A 27,608-nucleotide genomic window follows, 5' to 3' on the forward strand; every position below is an offset into this window, starting at 1 on the left:
GAGCGCCGCCGAGGTCCCCGTCTGCCTGCAGCGCTGCCTGCGCACAACTGCCGCAGCCTGAGGAGACGGGGAAGTTGGGCGGGAGCGGTGCTCCGGGCTGAGCTGGGCCGGGCTGAGCCGGGCCGAGGCGAGCCGGCGGGACGGTGCTGGCGGAGGGCGGCCAGGGTGGGGCGGGCAGAGAGGGGGGCCCGGGCAAAGAGGGGGGCCCGCCGGCTGCCGAGGAGGAGGAGGAGGAAGAGGAGGATCGCGGCCCGGTGCCGGCCGCTATGGACCAGTGCGTGACGGTGGAGCGGGAGCTGGAGAAGGTGCTGCAGAAGTTCTCGGGCTACGGGCAGCTCTGCGAGCGCAGCCTGGAAGAGCTCATCCAGTACGCGGGCGGGCTGCGCCGGGAGATCCTCCAGACCGAGAGTACGTGGAGACACCCCCCCCCCCCCCCCGTTCCCCCCTGCCCCTTCCGTGAGGGGACGGGGCCCGGCACCCTCCTCCGGGGTGAAAGGACTCAAAACTTTGGGCCTTTGTGGGCTGGGGGACCCTTCCAGGGAGACCCTCACCCCCCCTTCCAGCCTCGGGGCTGACCAGCCGGCCCCGGAGAAGGTGTCTCTGCTCTGGGGGGGCTGAGCTGGAGGTGTGCCCCCTGGAGTCGGAGCTTTGTGTGCCTTTCTGGCAGAGAAAAGTTAAAGGTAGGAACAGGTATCGGACCTCCCGGGCCTCGCCTGCCTTCTGTGAGCCGCTGAAGAGGAGCGTTTGTTCCCCATCAGCAGGTACAGCTTCACCCTGGGCACCTTCTGCCCCTTTATGATGGGTTTACAGTGGAGTTAGTCACCCCCAGGGAGAAATAAAGAGCAGAGCAACCCTCTTTTCTCCCCCAAACCCCTTATTTATTTTCTTTTTTTTTTTCCTCCTAAGTCACTAAGTTGTTCTCTCTCAACGCGGCTAGGTTTGGAAGCACGCAGGGTAAAGCCACTCTTTAGCAGGAAGTAAACACGGCCTCCGAAGTCTTGTCTGTATTTACAGCGCAGGCGGGCTGGATGGCCAGAGCGCGCTGTAAACATGAGACATTTAAACCTTGCGAAATCCCTGAGATGGAGGTAACTCAGTGTTTATTGATGGAGTGGGAGGGGATGGTGAGACAGCTGGAGTCATTTACCCAAGGCCATGCAGGAAGCGAATGTCGACTCAGGGATTAAAAATGGGAACTTGCAGGCTCTTGGGCCCAAACTTGAGAGCTAACTGTGCTGTTTCACTTGTTTTGGCGAATCTGCTTTTTGGTCAGGGAATCTGTTTGGTTCAGGGAAAAATGTGTTTGCTGTAGCCTTGTACAAATACAGGTGCAAAGCTCACTTACCGGTGCGTATAATTCCAGGAACGTAAACACGAGTGTATTAGAGCTGCAGTGTGTACACAACAATCTCCCTAGAGAGTAAACATGGAGCTCCAGTTCTGAGGCATTTATTTGGGACGAAATAACATTCGGTCTTTTTGACATTGTTTTGAACTGTGTTTCAGCCAATGTATTTTGTGCTGTTTGAAACAGTTTGGGCCTGTGCATTAAAGACGGTTGATAAAATGCATGTCTTCACAAACTGAGATGCTGACCTTGCCTGGAAAGCTGCGTGGTGTGACCCTTATTCTTGTATTGATCTTCGTAGGACTCTGTGAGACTGTTAAAGATTTGTCTGTGAGAACCTTGCTGCAGCTCCAGAGCTTTTACTCTCTTCATAATAAAATTAGAAGGGTTCTGCTGTGCAGTTCCTTCAGGGTCCTCACTGGGTTTTCAATCCAGACCTGGTTTAAGAGTTTTTGGGACTCTTCTGTGAAGGCCCTGGGCATGTTTTCAGCACTTACCAAATAAGTGGTGATGCTGTCTCAGCAGAGTACATCCCAAATAGAGCTTTCTTTTAGTAACTGCTGTAGAATGAAGCCAATATGTTATTAGCGCACCCTCAAAGGTCTGGGGACTCTTCTCAGTTTTGGCATCTGAGGGTAAGGTGGCTTTATATGTGGCAAAATTCTTATTTTTTTCTTCACAGTGTTATTTATAACTCTATAATAAGAACAGGAATTTGCAGCTTTTATACTATATCCTGAGTATTTTTGAAAACTGATTGAAGTGGAAGCAGCCAGACATCTTAATGAGGAGCTCTGTAATTCAGGGGTCTGAGCTGCAGAAATATGCTTGTGTATATAATTTAAAAGGAAGAAAAAAGAAAACCCTCACTGCTGAAGAAGAAATTAATTCTCTAGGACAAGATTTGACAGCAAAGGTGTATGAAAAGACCTTAAATAGGCAGTGGATATAAAAAGGAAGCAGGTGGAGAAAAAGAAACTGTTAGAAGCTGCTTGAACCTCTAAACTGGTTTTCTTTTTCTCACTCATACAGTCTCTTAAAGTTTCATTAGCTGTTTTCTTATTAAAGCCTAAGTACAGAGCAGCCCTATGCTATGGCTTGTGAATAGGAAGACAAAGTTTGGTTTTCTTCTCTTCTCTCTTCCCCTAATGTATCTCACCTCCTGGAGTAGCCAGGGCAGGATTGTGTGTTCTTGAGTGGTATAAATGCATCTGGCTGAGTAAACTTGGCTTCGGACTCTACCCTGTGCCACTCTGCTTACTTATGTACTTTTTTCAAAATTGTGACTGTACTTACAGCATATGGAGAGAAGCTGTCGGGCTGTAGTGTGCTGTGAATGCTGAATAACTGGTACAACTGTCTGCAGGCTTTCTGCTGATATTTTAGAAGTAGTTCGTAGTTTAAAGGTGAAAGAGAGGGGTGTGGGGGGGGAAATCCTTTCTCTTAGGGCTCTGATGGCTTTTCCTGTGTAGACATTTTCATTGCTTTACTGTAGTTGTTTCTGCTACAGTAAGTGTTAGGCCAGCAATTCACTTATTTGCTTGGGGTGAAAACAGCTACACATGTAAGTTTTTCGGGTTTTAGGTTAATGGCTTTTCTTGCAAAAAAAAAAAAAAAAAGCTATTAAGAGAGTGTATTTTATCCTCTGTTTATTGGGGAATGACTGTTTCCATTTTGCTTGTTGCGTAATCTTTGACTGATCATTTTGTCTTGGCAAAAGTCATGAGAGAGTTACTTAAGAGCCTTCATGTGATTTTATGTCTACCATAAAAATTGAATAGCAACCAAGAAATAATGATTTTTCTTGAAATAATTTTAGGAAGTGAACTTTATGTAGTAGTTGAGTGAAATTTTCATTTTTAATTTAGGATGCATAGAGTCAAGTTAGTGAATGTGCACGGAAGAAACTCTTTCCATATTGTTACTCCTTGCTCATTCACTAGGAAAAATACAGAGCCCTATTAGCCATCTGCCTGGGAGGTGACCATTAGCTTCATGGGACTGGAGGGAGAAAAAATGTTAAAGCTTTTTTATTTTTTTGAAAGCTGTTGCAAAAACGCTATTAAAGCTTCCTCAGCTTGGGCTTGTGGGCATGGACAGGAGCTATTTACTTTTCTAGAGATGAGCTAGTTTTAGTGTGTAACAACAGAAGGTTGTTTTTGCTGTTGATGTCAGTAGCGGGGATGAGAGTGAGGATGCATAAAGGAAGGCTCCAGAATCAGTGACTGGTAAGTTACTACCTACTCCCTCTGATGACGGCTTTTTTTCTGGATTTCCTTTGCTCTCTCTGAGGTGTGTTGTTCAGGGTACAGCGTAAGAGTTATGGTTTGTTTCTGGTGTTCCGGGGTCGCTGGTCCTGCAGCAGCAGTTCAATGCACCTGCGTTTTGCTTCTCCATGAAATACCAGAAACTGGACTCTAAAGTGCTGCTGAAACCAAAGGTGTGTTAAAATGTAAAATGAGAAAGGGGCAAACTTGGTGGAAAATATGGTTGCTTTCTAAATCTTTCTTAGAGATATTTTGGGGGTTTTATTTTTTCACATGAAGGGTTTGGTTCCGGAATGTTAGGGAAGCGTTTCTGGGCTGCTCTCTCATGAATTACCCTTCCTGTGCAGTTGAAGGCTGCTAGGTCCGTGTCCCTAAAGGAAAAACTGTCATGTAGAATGAACTTTGAGGGAGGTGAGAGACCTTCAGAGGTAAGACTGGAAAAGAGATTCTCCTTGTATCTTGAAATCAAAAGCTGGAAGAAAGAACTGGAGTAAAGCTTTAAAAAAACGTAATTTTCCCTCCGGCTAATGCTACTGAGGGGTGTTTGAGTCAAGGCATGAAGGGTCTAAACTGTTAAGCACAGTGATGTGGTCAGGGTCTTGTAAACCTTTCATATTTATTATTTTGTTCACAGAATGCATCATATAGCATTGCACCCGTTGGTTGAGCGACAGTTTAAAATTTTCACCATTTCAAGAGAACAAATCTTATAACAAGAAAGAGTGAATCTGATGTTCACAGTCAGGTCCGTTACGGGCTGTTTCTAATCCATCGAGGAGGATTTGAGGCTGGTTGGCTGAACTGTTTAGAGATGTTTCCACAAGTCAGGAAGCAGAAGTTTCATACGGCTCAAACACAGACAGCGTCTGATGTAAGACGTTGGCTTGCAGGACAAGAATGAATTGGGCCCTCATTAATCCAAATTTTGTTTGTACCTTGTTGAAGTTAAAAATTATGTTCTCACATATCTTCAGGGAACTGTCTAAAAGAAAACCGATCCTGTGATAGGTTCAGTAGCTTCCTATTATAGCCCGTGAGATTAGTGGATTGAGGTGTTTCTTTGAAATGAATTTATTAATCTGCTGCAACTGAGACACATGATATCTTTACATTAATTTTTTAAACTGTTGCACTTGTTCAGTGCTATTGTGCGCCTGACTAGATTCCTAATTCCGCAAGTGATCCATGTCCCATACATACATCTTGCTTTGCAAATAGATTGCATTTCTTTCTTTTCATACCATTTCTTGTCTTTATATGTTGTTGCATTTTGAGAGATTTAATGTTATAATTTGTTTGTAACAAAATTAGTAATTTTCCTCTGTCTTGTCTAGATCAAGATGGAGACTTGTCGGGGACAATTTCACTCGTTATGACGCAGTGTTGTAAAAGAATAAAAGACACAGTTCAAAAACTGGCCTCCGATCATAAAGACATTCACAGCAGCGTATCCCGGGTTGGAAAAGCCATTGATAAGGTATTTTATATTGTGGCTGGATTGTATTATTGCATATATTCTGTGATGTGTACTCTGCTTTACAAAATTTTCATTTATACTACAATTAATCTTAATTAAATCTCCCTGTCAGCTGCAGAAGTGTAGGTGTGGCACAGGCAAGACGGTGGGGTGTACAGTACTTGCTTTCAGAGCTTGTATACAGAGTACTCCTGTTGGGGCAGCTCAAATCTCTTAGTTTCTGAGAGAACATGCCATATAGATGTTACTAGACTTAGTATGTAGCAAAACATTTGCTCTGATATCAGTCTCAATAAGAAATACTGTGGGGTTTTTATATATGTAAAGATTGCATTTCTAGTTAATTTTCAGTAGCAAATGACTCAGAAATGGCATTCTGTTCTAGAAGGCAGCTTAAAAATTGACTTTTTTTAAGAAAGACATTTTATGTATATTTCAGGTGTGATTTGGTTCTTAGGGCTTAATTTGATAACATGCAATGTTATCAATGTGAGTGGAGTAGATTAAACTTTTTGTAGTATCTGTGTCTATGCCATAACAAATAATAAGGTAGTGCAGCTTATCTTTGAAGCTTCTTTGAGACACTCTTTTATGAATTCCAGGTTTAAGAATAACTGGCATCTGAATATGTTTTTGTAGGTAGATATTACTAATGTTTCTTTGAAATGGTACTAAAACTTGTTTGTTTTGGGGTTTTGTGGTGTTTTTTTTTTAATTTTTATTTGTGGTAACTGATGCTATGTCATGATCTTCTTGGTCTATGTGTTCTTTTGTATAAAGCAGTTAGGTAGGTAGGGAGTCTTGTACTTGCTTTTTGGACATTCCTATGTGATAGTTTCATATCAGAACATGTTTCTGTTGATAGAGTCTTAACATTTGGTTTGAGGTGCACTTTATAATCTTACTAAGGAAGACACTAGTAAATGAATGCCTTCATCTGCATAAACGCATTTGCAGCGTTAACGAATACTCATTCATTCTTTGAGAATCTAACTTAAACTTTGTTAGTAGCGATAATCTGCTAAAGCATAATTTAACAGTAGTGCAATGAAGGGCCAAAGTACGTAATGCTGCATTATTGGGCAGAATGTCTGTGCAACTGTTATTTTTCTTTATATCTATGCTTGACTGTCATGGAGGGCTCAAACTTTGTACAAATAGCTTTAATCCAAGCATCACTGTTATCCAAAGCTTAAGGACGCATCTGTCTCTAATCCTTGCTGCTGTATCTAAACCAATTAACTAGAGTAAAATTCCATCCTTATTACTGCCTTGAAGCCTGAAATAAGTCTATGTAATCTTGTCCTAAGTTTGCAACTTCCCTATTCCATTTTAGCGAGTGGACTTTGTACAAATAAGCTTTCAGGTTTGGCTATACCTTTTCCATATAAATACTCTGAGATAGAGCAGCCCTAGGTCATATATAGAGGGTGTCAATATTCAGTGGAAATTTGTGATAGTGTTTCTTAGAAGCCAAAGATAACAGCACTTGCAAGCTTAATAAAGTTTAGACTTGAATCTAATCTCCAAATTACTGTTTCAGTTGTCATGTGCATAGTTTTTCCGGTGTTGTTTTTTTCCTGCAGTTTTAAGTTTGTTTACTATTTTTATTTGAAAAAGGATAGCTGTAAATAAAAGCATTTTAAAAATATCATCTGTGTGGTTTTGTAAAATAGTAGAAAGGATATCAATAATCTGCTCTGTGCCTGTTGAGTGTCAAAGGGCTCTTTCGGTGAGGTTCTCAAAAACGAGCTCAACTTGCTGTCTTCAGTGTGCTCATTCCTCTGGCTTTTCAGTCTTGCTTGGTGTCTGTGGTGTTTACATGAAAAGGCTAGAAGCAGTGGGACTGCATGAGTCCCCCGTCCTGCTCATAATGAAGGACGTATTTTTATAAAGTTCAGAGCATCAGTTAGGATTGTCTCCTTAAATATGAACTTTGGATTATTATTTTTTTTGTTTAAATGCAACTAGTGTGAATTTTATTAGTTTTCCCTGACTGTAGTATCTTAAGGGAACTTCTTTAAAATGTGTCCTGAAGCCTTGGCCTGTTTGGCAGATGAATATGTGTAATGTTTAAATCCAGGTCGAATCGAATGCTTCCCTGGACAGTGACATTTGAAAGAAATCTTCCATAGGTACTTAATGTGATTTCCCTGTGCTGCTGGAAAATATGCTTGAAACCTGCCAGCAAAGTCTTCGTTGGCATCCAAGTCCCATAACCTATTGAAATCGCCCTCCCCCATTCTTTCCCCATAATATACTTAAGCTTAAACCAATAGAAGTAATTAAATGTAATTGATGCAGTGAATTGATTCTTGACACATTCTGGGCAAAACACTACCGCTTCCTAAATAAAATGCTCATTAGAATTTAAAGAAGCACAGCCCTTGCCTTGATTCATGAGAGCTGAGTTTTGTTTCTGTCACATGTAAACCCTCGTCCCATCATCTAGAGATGTTAATGTGTCGATAAAATAGAACATTGCTCGTGGTCTTCCTAGCTGTATATGCTCCACCGCAGATAAATGTAACTTACTATTTTATTGCATTATTTGAGACTGGGAAAAGTGCTAATGTTGGTACCAATTTTATGCATCCAAATGACAGCTGTTGTAACATGTAGAACCAACAAACTTCCTACTTAACAAAATGGGATTTTGAAAGAACTTGCTGAATTATCAGCTCGTGGCAAATTTCAGGTTAAATTTCTTTTTTTCCAGTGTTGAGGCAGGGTTATAACTATATGTAAAGTTTAGTCTAGTCTGGTTTTGAGTTAGTGCTTATGAACTTGGATGGGACCTAGACTTGTCAGCCTCCAGAGTTCACTGTGCGAACAGAAGCTCCTAAGCATTTGAAAAATGAAGTTCTAATTTGGCATTAAATGTGAACCATGTTAAAGTGTCAAATGCCGAAACTTTGCATGTTGCTTTTTCGTTATCAATTCCTGGAAAGCTTATCTAACAAGCTAGACCTTTTTTCATAGTAGTTCTACATGGATTACATGCTTCTGATCCATGGCAGGTTACCCTTTCTTCCAGAGAGCATTTTCTCGTTTGAAAGAAAATGTTTGCATCCAGTTTTCTCTTTATTGTACTAGCATTTGCTCTGCTTCCAGAACTCATCATGTCACTGTTGTTCAGCAGGTTGTTACCAGGTAGCTCACTCATCGGTCTTCCTGTAAATCAATCACTCTTCTGGAATGATTTGAATTCATCTCAAAGCATGTTTGATGGGCTAGTAAATGTTTTTCCCTCTAGCAGCAATCTGTGTGAGTAGTAGTTAAATGCCTCCTTTCGGGAAAGTAAGTGGAGTAAATGGTGGCTTCTTCCATTCCCCCCCCCCCCCCCCCCCCCCCCCGAATTTTAAGCCTGTTTTTAAAGGGCCAACATTTTAATCCAGTTTTTGTTTTGGGAAAGCAAAAATTTACCAAAGTTAGTGTTTGTTTCATGTAAAAACTTATATGCAAACAAACTAAAACTGTTTACTGAACGTCATTTAATCATATTGCTGTGAAGAATATGGCTAGATAATTACAGAGTCTTTGGAAGTCAAGCTTTATCTTGTGAACCAACAAACTGAACAGACAAGGTAAACAAGTTTATTTTATTTGTATTTTGGGTCAGAATTCAGAAGAAGGGAGGAACGCACAAAGTAGTCTCAACTGAGAAACTGAGGAATAAAACTTCATCATGATCCTTCTTCATATCATATTGTACTAATGAGTTGAAAGGTTGTATGTTGATTAAAATGGTCCCCTGTGTGTGTGTGTCTTGAAGTCCTCCTCACATTTCAGCAATTACCAGTAATGTACTTTACATTGTATCATTGGTACATTTAGCACATAACACTATTCTACATTTTAGCCCTAGGCTTGCTAGTTAGGCTCTTAAAAAACACTTGTATCTCGGGAATATTAGCTGACACTCTTCTAAGCTTAAAACCTGAAAAGCACAAAAAACCTTTCTGGAGTTTGTAACTTCTGGAATTTTTTTCAACTTTTGAAATCTTATTAAACCCCGCATGCTATCAGTTAGCATACTGTTAGCATTTAGAAAACAAAACTGAGAGGTGTGTAGTCACCAGCATATCATGCATGCATGACAGTTATGAAATGGGTAAGCCAAAGGCAAGCACTAATTTGTTCTGGCATGTGACAGTCACTCACTGTAATACGTGCAGTCAGTTCTTGAAGCTCCTCGGAATGCAGAGGAGGCAGAACTGTAGAATCCCACATATGAAAAAGACCTCAGAAATTGTTTTGTTTTTTAAAAGTTACTGGAATGAGAAGCTGGTCAAGACTGGGTTGATTGGAGAGTGGATGTGGGGGAGAAAAAAATTGAGGTCCTCAGGTTGTATGATGTGACTTTAATCTACAGCATGTCTAGGTTAATATGAGTCATTGTTACCATCTTTTATGGGATTTTAAAAATCTCATTTATGATGGGGTTTTGAAAGGATTCTCAAGGCGCATAGGTTTGTTTCACAACAAAATGTGTATTTTGTGAAGGAACTGAGGGAAGCAGCTCTACCACCTCTGCCCCCAGGCAATGAGAAGGATGTGCGATGTTTATGGCATAGGTTCAGCTCTAATGGTTGGTCACTGCCCAGGAGAATACAGTTTCTTCTTATGGGATTATACATTCAGTAGAACTTGAAATTGCATGAAAAATAATTTAGTTGATTGTTTTTAGATTACTGATGATTCCTCCCACCCTGTGCCCCAAAACCTAAGTAACAAAGCAAGCTTGTGTGTTCTTGCTACTGCTGCTGGCATTTCTCTAATGCCTTGTTGGATTTATGTTACCTGCTAGTGGTGTTTGGACAGCGGTACTGGAACTGGCAATGGTGGTGACCCTAAAAGGCTTCAAAGGGTTGGCAAAAATAAAAACAGTATTATTTAGTCTTCAAGATACTTAAGTTTTTTTCAAGATACAGCTTAAAGACAAACACGTGACAAGGAGCTTATGGGATATGACACCCAAGTGAAAGTGTTGTTAAATGTGAGACTTAAATCTATGGCAATAATTTAAATGCTCGTCTTGCTCCACCATATCTGAAAGATGGAAGAGACTATTTGCTAGCCTAAGGTTAATGTTTTAACTGGAAGTTAGCTAAGAGACCTGAAGGGAGTGGTGGTTTTGAAGCCACATGTGTGGGGCTGAGAAGGCTGCCCCTTTCTCATGCTGATGCAGAGCAGCATCAAAGGAGATGTGGAGATGGCTGACGAAGGAAGTTAATAAGTGACAAAAAAAAAAAAGGAAGACACAGTGCAAATCTGAGCTGTGCGAAGTGCTGGAAGGAAGAATGAGAAGCTTTACAGCTTTATGCTACTGCGCCCCCTTTAACTTCCCCCTTGCCAGTGAAGAGGTGGATGTGCTTGCTGTGGTAAGGCTGTCTCTGAAGGGCTGGTCCCCTCTGTTTGGGAGGTAGTGCCATGCATCTGTCTCTACTGCAGCTGATGACTGCATACCGCTCCAGTCCTCTCTAGCCAACCTGAAAAGACAGCAGTTTTGGTGTTTGAGGCTGACTTCTGAATTGTGGTTAGGTATGTGATACCTCCTAAGGAAAAAGCAGCGAGGCCTAACTGTGCAAGAAAGACTTGTGCGAGGCAAAAGCGACCCCTCAGTCTGCAAGTTTGAAGCTGCCATGATGTTTTCTCTACTTTTTAAAATTCAAGAATCTCCTTCCAACTTGATTTAACTTCTGAAACAGGTTAATAGTAGACTCTTGAATGCTTTTGTCAGGTTGCTCTGCAAGTGTCTGTTGCCTGGCCCATGTTTTCACAAAACAACGTATGACTCTTTGGGTTCCTACTGCAGGTCAGCAACATTGCGGCCCCTGGAGTGCAAAGTGGTGATCTAACGTAACCCAACACCGCCTGCTCAGATTTGCTCTGAAGTTGGTTATCCAGCTTTGCGCTGGCAGACCTTACAGCCGGTCGGGTGTCTGCTAACCTGCCGCTCCAGCATTGTGCTGGCTGACGGGGAACCGGTAATATGTGGTTGACAGATAACTCATACCGACTCGGTGTTGTTTGCCCTGCCTGCTTTAACAGAAGTGTGCGTTTGTGCTAGGTAGGTGTTTCCATGTTGCACAGACTGTCAATTGTCACAGAGCTGTAGCTGAAGCACTGCTGTTTTCACCAAACTTCTGATTTCTGAAGTTCCTTCCTGGAGGAGAGCTGTAGTTACCAGGCCATCAGGTCAGGCAGCAAGCAAGGCACTGACTTCTAGACTGTTGATTTTGCAAGAGGTTTGTTTTAGGCAGTGGGTAAGGATTTTTTTTTAATTCAGATTAACCTGCCTGTCCCGATCATAAAACATGTTAGCAGTAAAAATCCTGTTTTATATCTTGGGTTAGAATAAATATTGCTCTCCTGCTGCCAAGAGGCGCAGTGCCAAGCAGTGTCAAGTGTTACTAAAGAGTCACGATGACAGTATTTTTATTTATTCCTGGAATATGTCCATAGGCCACTGACCTAAAAATACACAGCAGTAGGATCATCGGGGTTAGATCTGTAAAAGATCTCTCAGATCTTCAAAGCTCATCCTGTTGCTGGGATGTTGAGGTCTTCAGAGGTTCAAATTTCATTGTCGTTTTGGGAGTGGAGAGAAGTGACATTTTCTTTTTTCAGGATTGTCTACCCTCCCAGCTATGCCAAATTTGAGTTAAAGCTTTTACTTCTAATTTGGTGCACTGTGGTGACAGTGATGCATTGATAACACTATTTTGATTCTAGTGTAGGCAATTTTGTCTTCTGTTCTCTATGCATTTTCAGCTTTCACATATGGAAAAAGCCTTTTCTGCAGATACTTCCTTCAAAAACGCATCATGGTCTGGAAACCTGTTTATTAGTTAACCAGGTTTCTGATTTGCTAGCTAGGCCTGTACTTTGTCAGTCTAATTCCTTATAGTGGATAATATTCAGACTTGAAACAAGCAAACCAAAGGATTTCTTCTTCTGTACGCAGAAGGTGATGAAGCAGCTGACACACGTATTTCAGTTTGAACAGGAGGGAATTGAGGGTCAACTGAGCCGCAGGCAGAAAGAATCAGGGTGGAGATGTAGGTGTCCTGCATAATTAAAGAAAAATCATGTGGGGCGATTTGTTCCAGCCTATTGACTGTTAATTTGTACGTTTCAGAATTTTGACTCTGACATCAGCAGTGTGGGGATAGATGGGTGCTGGCAGGCTGACAGCCAGCGAATCCTCAACGAGGTGATGGTGGAGCACTTCTTCCGGCAAGGCATGTTGGATGTAGCCGAGGAACTTTGTCAGGTAATAAGTGTGAATGTTGAATATTATTGATTATGGGAAACTATGCTTTGGGTTAGCGTCCTTATTTGACTGTTAATGTTCCAGGTGAATAGTTAAACTGTCAGAAAACCCGCAGCTTAATCCCATGTTTTCTTAACGTTTCAACTAAAAATTCCTTTGTTTTTTTTTCAGGAATCTGGTCTATCAATAGATCAAAGTCAAAAAGAACCATTTGTGGAGTTGAATCGAATATTGGAAGCATTAAAAGTTAGAGTTCTGAGACCTGCGTTAGAGTGAGTCTACTCAGTTTTTCTCCTTTTTTTTAAATGCTTTTAACAAATCCTTAGTTTTTTACTTTAAATATAATCTTTAGTATGTTTCGATGTATCCCCATTTGTCCTTTGAGAGGTCTAGTTCCTGAATGGACCCCTACCTTTTCCTTTTGTCCCATCTGTGTCCTTCCCCATAAAGCAGTACTTAACTAAGGGTCTCTTTCTTAGATTAAAGATTAACTTGAATCATTTGTCATGCTGATTTAAGGTTTTTGGGAAGAAACACCACTTAGAGAATCAATTGTCTGTCATGGTGGTATTTAGCCTTACAGTGAATCATCAGTGAACCTTATTTTTAAAAGTTTAGTTACAAAGGATGTCAGGACTTACCAAAGGTGTTGGTATCACTAGGTCTTTTTAGCTTCACTGAGCCCTTGGGGTGAGCAGAGCTTGACTCGCGATTGAAGTTCTCACTTTTCCTCAAGTCACTCTCACTTTCCAGATAAGGGACTACAGGGTGGGAAGAGAGAGTGAAAGGATAGGTGTGTACTTTGCCGGCTGCTGCTGCCAGGTAGGTGCTGCTTAACGCTGGGTGGGAGGTGTGTCCCTTTCCTTGACAGGAAACATCTCTGCAGTACGTGAACTGGGAGCACAGACTGACAGTGCGATCTGTTGGTGAGATTTCTTCTGAACAAAACGGCTGTTCATAGAAATCGGTGGATAATGGTGGATGCTTAGACGAAAACCATGTCTGGAAATATCTGAGGTCTATCAGTCAACCTTAGACAAGGATATTTTCTTGACCTTAGTAGTCTTTACAACCATTAGACATGTAAGCTGGTGCTAAAAGTGACAGTGAAGAGGGAAATGTAGTGAAGTGTCTCATGGGCTACTGTTTTGATTTCCAGTAGTGGATACATAACTCTGCTGTACCATTTCAGAACAGCTTTTATCTTAAAAACAAGAAAACCTCAAATAAATCCTCAGCCTATGTTTCATGGGCTGGTTTTTTTGTTTGGGTTTTTTTTTACATTGCAAGAGCTTTGGTAAGCTCAGATTGGTCTCAAAAGTAAGTAAAAAAAATAAAATGGCTTTGAAGTGACCTTGTAAGAGTAGAAACAATGAAACAAAGCAAATTCAAACTTTCTGTTTCATTCCAGAGTATAATCCGTACATTTAAAATACCTGTTTTGCATTATTCATTTAAATACATTTTCATACCAACAAACATTTTCCCGTGCCTTTAACACAATCCGACATGGGTGTGTCAATTCAGAGGACATTGGCATCTAAGAGCAGAGATACTCTAGTACTCAAACTATGGTGTTCGTCAGCTAAATCTTGGTTATGCCTCTGGGTCATGCAAAGTTTGACCTAACTTTGACCAACACAGGTGGAAAGCTCAGGTGGCTTATTACTATTGAATTGGCTAATTGAAGGGAAGCAACACTGAAATGCCTGGTGTTACAACTGAGGCAGGATTTACTGTCAGCTACACCATTTATTTCTTGTAGTTCAAATAGTAAGGCAGTGTTGCGAAGGATACTCTCCGAGGAAGAGTAACTTGCTGTTATGACCATCCACTTGAAGTCACTAAATTCATTTTAGCTTCAGTTTGCTAGGCCATATGCCTTACTTGTTGCTACTTAGTCGTATCTTGTAGTTCCTGCAGTGTGTTAAATATTTTTTCAGACAAAGGAGAAGGCATGGTCCTTCTCCAAAGGAACTTTTATTCTGAAGGCAGCTGAATGAACAGAGAATAGGGTGTATTGTCAGCACAGTTTGTATGCCGGTCTCCCTCCCCCACCCTGTCTCATTTCTGTTTATAATGTTTATTCAGTTTAAACTCTTCAGTAGAAAAGCTATATGCTTCTCTTTGCCTGCTGCTGGGCACAGAGGGTCCTTATTTATAGTGATGTTTATGTAAAAAACATGGTTGTTAGTGAGGGCTATTAAAATGTGACAAAACTGTACAGTTTAGGAGGTAACTGGTGTCTTAAATGCGCAGTTATTCCACAGAACTGCTGATGCTAGTGAATGTATTTCCCATATTATTTCCCAGCAGACGTGGGTGTTCAGGCAGAGGGACACAAACCTTTCCGGGGGGGGTGGCCTATGTGAGAGGAGCTTGGAGGGGTGGCATTGTGATCTTTGGGCAAAGAGCTAATAAGTGGCTAAAATTTGCATCAGTAAATACAGCTTCAGGGGCGCGTAAATGCGGTCCCAGACTGGCCTGTTCTAGGGCTGTTGAGGCAGAAAGGTGTTACACGAGGGCAGTTAATTACAGTATCGTGAACCAGGAAGGGGAGTATAGCAGGGTTTACCCAGGAAAATTGTGGAAGGTTGGGATGAAAACAATAACCAGTCTCTCTGGCTCTGCCAGTGCTCTGTAGTTGGTGCTTGGCTTAACTCAGTGTTGGAGATGAAGCAAACATGAATTGGCTCCTGGTCACTGCCATCGAAAGGGACTTGTCAGATTAATGTCTTTTCGAGAAGACTTCCAAAGCCTTGCTGTGGTGATAGAGAGAAGTTAGTATTAGTATCTGATTTAAAAAAAACAAAACAAACAAACAAACCCCAAACTACTATTAGAGTCTTTTTTTTTTAGATTATTTTACTCATACAAACTCCAACATTTACAAATACTACACTCCAGAATTAAATGTAGTACAACTGGCCATACCATTTTTCTTTCTTTGTGGGGTGTGCACCTTGAGTTTATAGATGCCCAGTCTGGCCCCGCACCCTAAGCCGTGTAAGTTCTGTGCCTCTGCAGGATCCCATTAGTTTCCAGTGACTTTTGTCACTGTAATTTGGACCTGAGGGAGGGAAATCCATAGGTTCTTTCTGAGCAGATTCTAGCCCTTCTGAGCCCAGGTGGGTCTCCATGTGAAGGTCTGGTGGGAATAACTTGCAGGTTCAAAGCTTTTGACTGTCATCTCCTGAGGAAGAGGTATTGCCTTCTCTTATGTCTGTAAAGCAGCAAGGCAGACAGGTCTTGTTTTTTTCTGGGACCTTTGGGGTATGGTTTAAACTTAATTTACTCTTTGCTAGACTTTGTGAAATTCATTTTAGCCAAATCCCATGTGGGAGCTAGAGGAGAGCTCTGTGTACCTGCGGTTTGAATAGTACACTGTAAACATAAAAAAATTCACATGTATTTGAGTCTCAGAGGTGAAAACACTCATTTTGTATCATTTTGATAGGAGGTAGGAAGACACGTGTTGTGGTTACTAATGGTTTTGGATGGTGGCAGAGAGTGTATTTTAAACCTTGCTTGGTTTTTTTTGTTTTGTTTTGGTTTTTGTTGTCTTTCCATTAGAAATAGGAACAGCAAGTCCTAGACCAAGCACCTCAGGCCTTGCTTCTGTGGCTGCTTTCTTCCGATACAAATCTGTGCTGCCACTCAGAGCTAAAAATGGAAAGCCTGCCTAAAAGCTAATTTGGAAAAACAGACTCAGTCTCAGCAAGATGAAGTACTGTGTCATGTGGTTGCAAATATTGGCGGGAGGGGATGGAGGCTCTTTTGATGCCTCCCTTTTGATGCAGTACAGATTAATATCTCATGAGACTGGACTGATACCAGTCTTACTGTTCATTGATAATAGGTTTTTGTCTTCCAGCTTATTGGTCCACAGTTGTTAACTTCAGGCTCTTGTTTTCTTAGTTGGGAGTGAACTTTATTGCCACTATACCAGGTTTAAACTGTGGACACTGAACATAAAACCCTGAAACAACCCATGGTTAGTCACCCTCCTGGTGGAGATTACAGCGTTGACAGTCTTCTGAGGCTGCTTATCTGAAACTCCTTGAAATTAGGGACAGTAGAGCTTGCTCTCAGTTCAAAGGCTACATTTTTCATTGTTCCCTACTGAAAGGTTACTGATGTCATTACAAAGCTGTGCCACTAAAATCAGACTCTTGATGCTTTCACCACAACAAACTGAAAGTAGATACTTGCTCATTAATGCTACATCATGATGCAGAAGGCTAACTTGCATTGAAAGCTTTACCAGTACTGTAAGAATGCTTAATTTTCTTATTTTAGTATTGGTTGAAAAGAACAGAAGCCTCGCATCCCCTTCTTTTAAGAAAGAGGCTATCTCACTTCCTTGCTGAAAAGTGCAAAGCTCTTTGCTTAATGGGGCCCCCACAGTGAAAATAGTATAACTAATTAACACCTAATGAGAAACAGATGTACTGAAGAACATTGAAACTTAAAGTTCATAAGAGAAAGTTTGGATTGATTTAGGCCTAAATTGTTTTGGGTTCCCCCCCGCCCCCCAGTTCAAAACACAAAAAACTGAGAGGAATAGGTAAAATCTAAATAATAAAATAACTTTTTATGAAATGCTTTAAAAATTCCAGTTTACTTGGTGTGTGTTTAGGAATTCTTCCATGTAATTTGGGAGCCAAACATTAGTGTTGTCATGGTGAATGAGACCCAGAAAATGAGAAATATTTTTATTTCCCAAGTTGAAAATAACAGAGAAAGCAAAGTTTAAGCAGGGTAAGGCATAACCTAAATGGTTCTATATTTAAACTGATTTCCCTTCCCCCTATTCTTCATTGTAGAGTCTTGATAATGTTTGTCTTTGAGGCCCCCATAGATGCACTTCCTCTCTCCAGGGCAACATACACATGCATATAAACATAGTGGCTTAGAGAAAATGTTTGGGGAATGAGGGAGTTGGAAAATATGTTCTTGAAAGTCTTGGTCAAACTTCTTCAATCTGCAGCTGAAGGCTATCTTCAGTTGTTAATATTCAGTGACAGAGTGGTATTAATAGAAATAGATTTTAGCCATTTCACCTTGTAATGTGCCTAATTAAGTCCTGCCTTCCTGCCAGTGAGTGCTGAATGTTGCAGAGGTTGACCTGTGCAGCAGCGCCAGAAGTACCATTGTTCACGTGTTGTCCGCCCTGTGGAGCTCTGTCACTTGTAAAGAGTCTTGCCATTTTCTGTGCCTCATATAAACTCATAGAAGTTCAGGGAACAGTCATATTCTCCTTGAAATAGGTGTTTGATAATTGTAATAATTTCATATGGTGTAGGCTGACATTTCATTACTCTTGTGTCATGTCCCACTGAACCTCCTTGTTTCTTCTAGGTGGGCGGTATCCAACAGAGAAATGCTCATGGCACAGAATAGTTCGTTGGAATTTAAACTACACAGATTATATTTCATTAGTTTACTGATGGGTGGAACAGCAAATCAAAGAGAAGCACTTCAGTATGCGAAAAACTTCCAGCCGTTCGCCCTAAATCATCAGAAAGGTAAGTTTTTGGTCAAATTAAGGGGACTTAAAGCACTTGGATGTGACACCTCTTAGTAAGATATAAATCATGTCCCAAATGTGGTTTACTCCATTATTTTAATTTTATTAGAGGCTTCTTATTTTTATATTTAACATGTAGAACCTGAATCCTTACAATCTGAATTAACACCACTTTTAAAAATTAAAAACTCTTTTTTTAAAGAGGGCAAAAAATTATATATTAATGTCTGCATATTTGCTTAAACTTAAGGTTTTTGACTCTTTAAATAATACGTAGATTACATCTAGAATAGGCCTGCTGCCAGGGTGAGGTGTTAAAAATGCACAGAAATGTTCTTGGAATAGTCATCTGCTATTTTCTGCTGCGTGGGGTAATACAAAGAGAAATGGAACTTTTGAAAAATGGAGAATATGCAAGTTAAGTGAACCATCTCAAACTGAATCAGTAAAGCCTAATTTTTAGGCTACTCTGTGTGTCAGCTTACAAGAAAATAACCCTGTTTGGAGCAAATTAATAGGCAGCGTGCTGTGCTTGTAGCGGGGCAGACGACCCTCCAGTCTGTCCATAGTGGCCTGTAGCTCTTGTAGCTATAGACGTCTGTTCTGTGATGGCCGTAATTGTATTTTGTAGGGGTGAGGATGTGTTTACATGTTTTCCATGTAAAAGCTAAAACTGTAGACGCTAGCTTTTATTTGTAGTGTAAAATAACTAACTGTTCCTCGTCCCTCACAGATATTCAGGTTTTGATGGGCAGCCTGGTGTATCTGCGGCAAGGTATAGAGAACTCTCCGTACGTTCATCTATTAGATGCAAACCAGTGGGCGGACATCTGTGACATCTTTACAAGAGATGCCTGTGCTCTTCTGGGTCTCTCGGTTGAATCACCTCTCAGTGTTAGGTATGCTGGTTTTCACTTGCTTTTAAGACGAGGTACATAGTGTTTTGGTTTCTATTTCTTGTTGAGGACAAAGGAAACGGCTTTTGAGAAGTCTCATCTAGCTTGTATTAACTAAAGAGTGTGGTTACAATCGTCTCTAACGTGATTTGCAAAGATTAGAAATCAGATGTTCACGTGTGCTGTGCCTTACTCTGCACCTTTGCAGCACAAGAGGAAGCATTCATGGATGGAATCTGGCTTCTGTAGGTTAGATATCGATGTGAAAGATGAGGATGGCAATCAGCCAACTATTCCCACAGCAAATGTGTGAAAATTGTCCCTGCTGTTTAACTGCAAAAAAAACCCCTCAAACTCTGGCTATGGTTCTGTCAGCATTTGAAGATCTTGGTTTTTAATCCACACATTACTTTACCCGTCTTCTCCTTAGAAGAATGCTTAAGAGTTATGTTGTGATTTCAGCTGCTAAAATTTCCAAATCATTTGCTGGACCTCATTTGCAAAGAAAGAGGCACTTTCAAGCTCAGTAGCTAATCTGACAAAATGCAAATCTGTAGGAGGCTGTTGGAAATGTGAAGAAAAACCAACCTAATATCCTTCTAGCTTCTCTGAAGATAAAACAGATTAGCTGCTATTTAGCCTTTGGATTCCAGTTCCCCCAATATACTTGCCCAATGTTCTAATTTTCATTTCAGACATTAAATATAAAATAAATTATATGTATCTTTGTGGGCTAGACTTGGTACTTAGCAGAAGCTTTGCTACCTCTTCTCTCTTTTAATTTTTTTTTAATTAGAGTGCTGTACTTACTTTAGAGCTCTTAAAATTGTCAGACCTTCTGCTTCTCCTGTTTGCACCTCCGTCACTAAATACAACAGGAGGAACAAAGGGAGCACTTTCAGATTAATTTTCTTCCTACGATAAACATTATGAGTTTCAGTTTGAGGGATTTATAGATGTCAAAAACATCTATCTCTGGTTTTCATCTTTTTCCTGTTTCAGTCAAATTAACAGCAGTCCTTTACATTTTAATCACTCATGCACTGACGCTGTAATACAGCTTTCGGTGCACATGGCCAAGAGATTTTCGGTGAAGTGGAAAATCCCTGTTATTGATATTTGGATTGGTTGGATGCTTGCTTTGCGCCTGGTGTGAAATCCATTGCACTGAAATGTATTTATTGTATAGGTGGTATCGATACTCTTGTCATAAACAAGACTGTCCTAAACTGCCGTGACCTTTGAGTGCTGCAAATCCTGTAGAAATTAAACCAGCTTGAAGCTATATCCCTGCTAGAAAATACATTGCTTTCTAGAACATGGGTAGCAGTCACTTTTTTTTAAGGCTGATTGGTTTCTCCAGTATGTATCTAATCCTGTGCAGGCCTCATGGTCTGAGTTACTGTGTGGAGTCAGTGGGAAAACTCTTGTTACACTTACAAGGTCATGGTTCAGGGTTGTGAAGGACTACGGGACACCATTTGAATTTACTATTTACTTGAGTTGTTATACTCTTACAGGATTCTTCCAGAGACGTTTTCATACAGAACCATTAAAGCTGTAATGCTTTTATTTCTACAAATACTATTTGTCTAAACTTCCCACAGGGTTAACACAAGTTACACTCAGAGCTGAAGTAACTAAAAAGCAAAGTGTAAGGACTAAAATGGCTAGTGGGAGGTGATGGATATGATTTTTTTCTTTTTTTTTTGTTTTGTTTTAAACTTAGGCAAGAGATCCATAGGTTTCAGGCACATACCTCCCAAGTAAACTAGGCAGAACATTGCTGCAGAAACATAAAACGTGTATCTGGAGGGGCAGAGTGGAGAGGAAGGTCGTGACTTCTGCAGACAGTAAAACTTGCACAAATAGTAAAATAATCTGCCAAAGAAACAGAGCAGGCTGATACCAGGGTCAAATCCTATTTCTCTTGCTGCTGATTTCCAGGCCTATAGTACTGTCATTAGACTTAAATCCATCAAAACATCTGTTAATTTGTGGAAACTCAGTGTCATACTTCATTTTGTAACATAGTGAAATATTCAAAATAATGTGGTAAGTTCTGGTAATGGGTAACTCCCAGAAGAGGCTTAACTGTTGGGACACTGACTTCGGTCAGCTGTTTACTGCCATTCTTCTCACAGGCTGTGGTTTCCTTCCTTCACTTGCCTTCCTATGTCTTTTTTTTTTCTCCATTTGTTTTCTTGATTTAAGGTGAAGGTGGAGAGACGTGTTTCTTTACATGGCATTACATATAATTAAAGGCTTATGTGTTGTGAGTTACACGGAAACTCTTAGGTTGCATATACTCTCCCGTAGTTGAGAGCAACTACCTGTATAAGCTAACATGATGTGTTCCTCCTGTACAGCTCAAAACCAAAGTAGGTGGTATAGAAAATCGATTCATTATAAGACTCAGAGCAGGGATGAACTATTGTTTTCCGTCCTGAATGTAGTAATGAGGGCTGTAGCCTAAGATGCAGGATAACTGATGACCTGCCCCAAAAACTCTTGCTTGTTACGCTTGAAGGGAGCTTAGAAGTACAGACAATAACTGAATGAATTGTACAACTCTCTTGTGTCCCAGTTAAACTTTAAAGTAGAAATAGGAAAAATGCTGATTTCTAAAAGGCATTGTATGCTAACATTTCCTTTTTCTGCAGTTTTTCAGCAGGTTGTGTAGCATTACCAGCTCTAATTAATATCAAGGCAGTTATTGAACAAAGGCAGTGCACAGGTGTTTGGAACCAGAAGGATGAACTGCCGGTGAGTTGATGCTAAGCTCTCCCAGGGCAGATTTCTAATGTTAAATGCTGTTTTTAGGTTTCTTCTGTGCTGAATATTAAGGGATGGTACACACGGCCGCCACCTCCAGCAGCTCCTGGGCTTGGGACTTCCTGCTGTACAGAGACCTTGGGGTCTTGTCCCAGGCCGATGGACGTGGCTGCTGATTTCCCATTTGCAGGTTCAACCAGTAGCGAGGCTGAGCATGAACCGCAGACACCCACCCATGCACACACAAAGGATACTGATGTGACTGGCTGTGCAGGCTGCCACAGACAAGGCGCTGCCTTCAACAGCACCCACATACAGGACTTGCATAAAACATAAGTATAGGCAGCCGAGATCCCTTCCTCCTCTTTGGCTGGTAAAGATTGAAATTCACTGGCGAAAGCACACACACCCCACTCTAGATTCACAAGCAAATGCGAGTTCATGGACCCTCAAATACTGACATGGCCCTTATGGCCCCTTTTAATGCCCCTTTCTGGATGTTCCTCCTCAGTCTCCTTCCCCTCCACGTTCCTTCTGCAGTTTGTATAGTTCTGCTAACCCCCTCTCCTCTGGGACCCTCAGGTTTACATTCTTATCTGTTGCAAAGTCCAGGTTTGGTTGCAGTTTCTTGATGATCTATCAGTGTGACTGACAAGGCTGTTCCTTGTTACTGTCTCCATTACGTTTGTGTGTCAGGTTTATATTTCTTGGTTTTGTTTGTTGCTCCCCTGTTTATTTGTTAACCCCTTTTGCATTGAAAAGGTCTTTGATCAAATGACCTTAACAAAACAGATGCACTTACCTTCCACTTAGCCTTAAACTGAACGTATGAGATGTTTCTATATAACTGGAAAGGAAACGCATCCCTCTGAGAAACATTAACTTCCCCTAGCTATGCTTGAGCTCTGTCCGTGAGTTGCTTTGCACTAACTCTTTATCAGGCAGATAGGAGCTGAAAGAATTAGTGCTACACCTGGGGACATGAGAACTGAATTGGGATCCGGTGCATTATGCTTCCAGCACAACTCACTTGTGTCAGTTGAAATGAAGTTCAGTTGTTGTGAAACCCCAGTATCCCTTTATAGCTCTTACTAGGCACATGCAGCTCTCCAGTGGCCTGCTCCTGATTTGGAAAGCAAACCTATTTCATGCAAACTGGGCATGAACTGAGTTAGCCTCTCTGATTGTAGCTGAGAGAGATTCATTTATAGTGTAAGTATGTATGTTGAGTTTCTCCCAGCTATGTTTTCTGTAACACTGAGAATGTAACCTCCAAGTGTGATAGATCCATGCGCTGCTGTCTGAGCAGGAGTGATTAGCTAGGGAGCATTTGGGAAAAAAATTGCTGTCAGCTGCAGATCAGTTAATAGTATTTGTACGCCTCCTTGCATATTTGAAATGTAAGGGTCTCTAGCATGTACTGCTAAGTCAGTATGGGGATGGGAAGCTTTATTTTCATTGTGCAAAGGCAAAGATTAAGCAGTATGAAAGGTTATATTGTCAGATTTTGTTGAAGGTTAAACCTGTCGGAACTGAGGACTGGTCAGAGCCAGGAGCTTCAGGTATAGAAGCTGTGATCTTTGTAGTTCTTGATTAGGTCTGTGACTTCAGGAATCATTCTTCTCTGTGAGATGTCCCCTTCTGAAATAATTTGTTCCTGATGGCAAGATCTGTGCTGTACCAATGTCTTCTGTGTTGGTACTAAAAAGAAATTATTCTAATACACTTCATTATTGACATGACATGTAGGTGTTGGGACAGTCTTTCAAGAAGCTGTAGAGCATTAACATAGTCAATCCAAATGTTTTTCTCTTCTCTTCCCCCCCCCCCCCCCAATGAGATCTGTCATCTAAACCACTTTGGAAATCAGTGGCTACGAAATACAGAAAGTCTTGTTGGGTTATTAGCTCAGTTTTCCTGCCAGGGTATAGATTTGCACTAAAATACGCACTTGTACTTTGGCAGAGTACTCTGCTTTGTTGGGGGTGGGAAGAAGCAACGTAAGTCACCATTTTAAGATCACAATTAAGCATTTTTGGCTGGAAAATTGTCAGGCATCCACATAATCAATTTTGCTGCCTTTGCAGCTGAATTGTGAAATCCATTAAATAAGAGCCTTGACCTAAAAGGGGTTAATTGTCTGGAAATGTAGTTTTCCAGGATAAATTGTTATGTTAATTTCTTTCACAGATTGAAGTGGACCTTGGTAAAAAGTGCTGGTATCATTCAATATTTGCCTGTCCCATTCTTCGTCAGCAAACAACAGATAATAATCCACCTATGAAATTAGTCTGTGGTCATATTATATCAAGAGATGCTTTGAATAAAATGTTTAATGGCAGCAAGTAAGTACCATTCTTTTATTTCAAGCAACATATAGACAAGGACAAATCTTAAGAATAGAATACTGTGTTTTGGGGAAAACTGTGCCCATAATTACATAATTGGTGGAAGTTTATTAATCTTAAAGAATTACTTAGAAACCAGATAAGCCAGGTTGATGCGCTGGAGAAAAGCGTAATAAACCCTCTGTTGTAGAAAGTGAGATTACAGGGAGGAATGCAATGAACAGAGTAATTTTCCAAGTTGTAAGTACCATTGTGTTGTCTTAAATTCAAAATGGAGGCTTTTACGCACGCAGTTTTTCGTAGGGAGCAAGGTTAGTAATGCATGAAACATCCCTTAAAAAAATAAAACTAAACCTCTGGGGAAATACAGCTTAGTAATTGAGCAGGTAGTTGAATTATCGCTGTGGAAATACTCCTCCTTAGGCATCAGTGGGGTGCCTACAGGCTTTTGGGAAGGAGGAGATGGGAGGGAGAGAGCTATACAGATTCCCTTGAGGAAGAACCAGTGGTAATTTGGATTGAATATATGCAGCTTCTGTGGAGGCTGTCAGCTTAATTTAGAGCCGTAAGTTGTTCTGCAAATCCGGTGTGAAAATAAGTGAGGCTATGAATGAAAATGTTGAGTGATATTTGCATTCCTTGCTCTGCTAGAAAAGCCTAAAGGTACGCCTTCATGGGTGACTTTAGCCATTTTAAGCCAGTAAACTTGCTGTTACACGGCTCCTGTCCCCGATCACTCATTCCTGATGCTTTCATTGATCAGCTTTAGTGACAGCACAGCTCTGGCAATATTAACTTGGGGTGGGGAGGGTGGGGTGTAAAAGACCCAAACTTAGAGATGGGGAAAAATGGATCAGTGCTAGAAGAAATATTGTAAGCAGGTGCAGTTTCATCAGTGGAGACCTCTGCAGGGAGGCCAGGCTGACCTCCTTAGTCATAGCCTGCAGGAGCTGATCTAAGTGGGTTGTAAAATCACAGCATTTTGGGAGCAAGATTGTAAAACGCACTGGATGCTGAGGAAGTCAGAGAAAGCTAACAGCCTATTTAAATCACTGAAATTGAACAAACTAATCCAGAAGTAGAAATAATAGATTAATCATGAAGAGTAATTTTTTGCTATTTAATAATTTGGGGGTGTCTGGGTGAAAAGGTGAGAAAGAATATAATTAGAAGAAAAAGCGTGATAAGGTCTCTCTCAGCTAAAGGTCACTTTTAATGGAGCCAAGTAAAGCATTAGGGCTTAAGAGTACATTTGTCCCATGCTACAGGGGAGAAAAGAGGAAGGACTATCTCTGCAAACTCAATGCCTTTGTAACGGATGGAAAAGCGTAACGCTTGGTTGTCACCCATTGCCGCGATTCTAACGCATTGTCTTTGTCCCCAGATTAAAATGCCCCTATTGTCCAATGGAACAGAGCCCTGGAGATGCCAAACAGATATTTTTCTGAAGAAAAGTTTCATTATGCAGTTTGTAAGTGACACTCTGGATTTCAGGTGCATTTCAGGAGAATTAAAACACACTTGTTCCATTTTATGCAGCAGACTGAGGACTCCTATGTTTGTATAAGCTAATGCTACAGAAACTTTGCCAACATTTAGTATATACATACCAAGTGGAAATGCTACAGAAATATTATTACCATAGGGCTTTACTATACTCTTGGTCTCCATACCTGATCAAGTTACTACACCAGCAGTTGTCATTCAATGCAGGTTTTTGTACTTAATTATATGGTGACTTTTTAAAAGCAGAAACTGATCACCCTCATGTGTTTAATATTCTCCCTGCTATTATTCTATCATTCTATTGATAACTGTCACCTTAGAGAATGTTTGTGGAAAAAGTTTTATTTCCTGTAACGTGTACATAATTAAAAGTAAATACTTCAGAAAAAAAAGTTTGATAAATTGAATAGTGGTTATAATACTAATTTGTATTTTTTTGGCTGAAAAAGCTGTGATATATTCTGAGTTTTTCTTTTAAACATTTTTTCAACTTTTACATAGAATTCAAAGTAAATGTGCATATATATAAAGTATATAAAATATATAGCCCCAAGGGGCTACTGTTAAAATCCATCACTAATTTATAAGGGTGATGCGTGGCTAGGTTACTACCGGAGCAGAGAGGGAATAGGCAATCCTGTTCCTTTGGTTTCACGATTGAGAAGTGTTTATGTAAGAGAACATTCAATAAATTTTGAAGTGGAAATGCTTTTAGTCGATGACATTTGCTCTCTGGCCTTTGTAGTCATGTTCTTTGAACTTTGTATTCAGAATTAGGCTATAAATGTCATGTCGCTGTATAGTTTAATAGTCATTATAGTGTGCTATTTATAAACAGTTATCAAAACCAAATAAATTGTAGAAGTATTCATTGTTAAATGGGGGGAAAGCATGTTCTGATGCAATCTACTGATCACAACTCTGCACTTGGCAGAACTGGGCCCTACATATATTAGGAGGTAGCAAGTTTTCTGTAGCTTGAGAACACTTTGCTTCTAGCCTTGTTTTTGTAGTAGACTATTACTGCCATTGCCACTTTTTCTGCTAAATTTGTCATATTGTTGACTAGGTAAATTTGTACTCATAAACGAGATGTAGATCATGGCAGTTAAATCTTTTCTAGTGTGCATATATTTGTATTTATTGCACTGTCCTATAGTAGGGCAAGCAGCCATAAGGCATGGTAAGCTACATGTAAAATTATATTTCTGTATTGTGTAGTTAAAAAAAAAACAAAACACAACAAAAACCCCAAGCTTAGCTGGTTGAATACTGACACACTGGTTGAATGCACTAGCACAATGCACTACAGAGAAGACCGTCTTTGAGAAATCTACACCTTTTGAATTTGTATGTCACCTGACTTGAGAGACTGAGTTGGACTCTATCGGATCAGTGACAATGGACATCCCTAAAGAGACATTAAGAGGAGCGAGTCAAGGCACACAGATTTTAAACTTTAAATGTATTTGATACATGTGAAAAATACAGGTGTGTGATTTTTCTGCAGAACTTAAATTGTATTCACACTGAGTTCAAAACAACCGCGTTGCCAAGTGGTAAAATCAACAATAAATGGGTGAGGATATTATTTTCCATGTAGGTTTCCTAGTCTTGCTGAAATTGCTTTCAATCTTCTCTTTTCAGTGGAATTGCTTAATGCCTTGGATTTATATGAAATTGCATATGAAGTATTTTAAAAAAAAAAAAAAACAAACAAAAAAAAACCCAGTAATAACAAAACCCTAGAAAACCACCCTGAAGTGTAAGCGTCGCACCTCTTTCACTGTTATGCTGCTGGTATTTTGGCATTGGTGTGAACACCAGTTAGTGTTGATAGTGCCTCTAATGCAACTGCTTGGAGTACAAAAATGGCACAGTTATTAAATGGCAACAGGGTGCAAATTCAACTTACATGTTAGAATGTTTTTAGTACAAAGTGGTCCTGTTTTCCCTTTTGAACAGTGCATGTTATAGATCCGTAGCTAATTCGAAAACTCAGCTGTTTTCACCAGGTAATTGCAGCTCTTTTCCTAGCTGTCTGTATGTTTACTTAAAAAAAATTGCTTGCAGTTTTGAAGCTCCACCAATAGATGATGCTAGCAGTTTAATATAGAATGCTTATGTGCTTACAGTAATGGGATATTGTGCTGGGCGTTGATGAAACACGTCTGGATTTTGG

At 40.5% G+C, this 27,608-nt stretch overlaps 1 protein-coding gene across 3 annotated transcripts; it reads left to right on the top strand.

Annotated features, from left to right (window-relative positions):
* RMND5A (required for meiotic nuclear division 5 homolog A) lies at positions 1-27,028 on the top strand. Of its 3 annotated transcripts, none has more exons than XM_075092157.1 (9): positions 1-408; positions 4,950-5,092; positions 12,237-12,371; positions 12,543-12,643; positions 17,733-17,899; positions 18,635-18,800; positions 21,461-21,563; positions 23,763-23,917; positions 25,305-27,028. In XM_075092157.1, exons 1-9 carry the CDS (start codon positions 267-269, stop codon positions 25,366-25,368), a joined length of 1,176 nt encoding a protein of 391 aa, XP_074948258.1. In that variant the 5' UTR covers positions 1-266; the 3' UTR covers positions 25,369-27,028. The 3 variants fall into 3 exon arrangements, with proteins under 3 accessions (XP_074948258.1, XP_074948259.1, XP_074948260.1); XM_075092158.1 differs by lacking the exon at positions 1-408 and adding an exon at positions 3,641-3,788; XM_075092159.1 differs by lacking the exon at positions 1-408 and adding an exon at positions 4,026-4,043.
* The last annotated feature ends 580 nt before the right edge of the window (positions 27,029-27,608 follow it).

This window comes from Phalacrocorax aristotelis, chromosome 4, assembly GCF_949628215.1.
Source record: "Phalacrocorax aristotelis chromosome 4, bGulAri2.1, whole genome shotgun sequence".
Taxonomy (NCBI): Eukaryota; Metazoa; Chordata; class Aves; order Suliformes; family Phalacrocoracidae; genus Phalacrocorax; species Phalacrocorax aristotelis.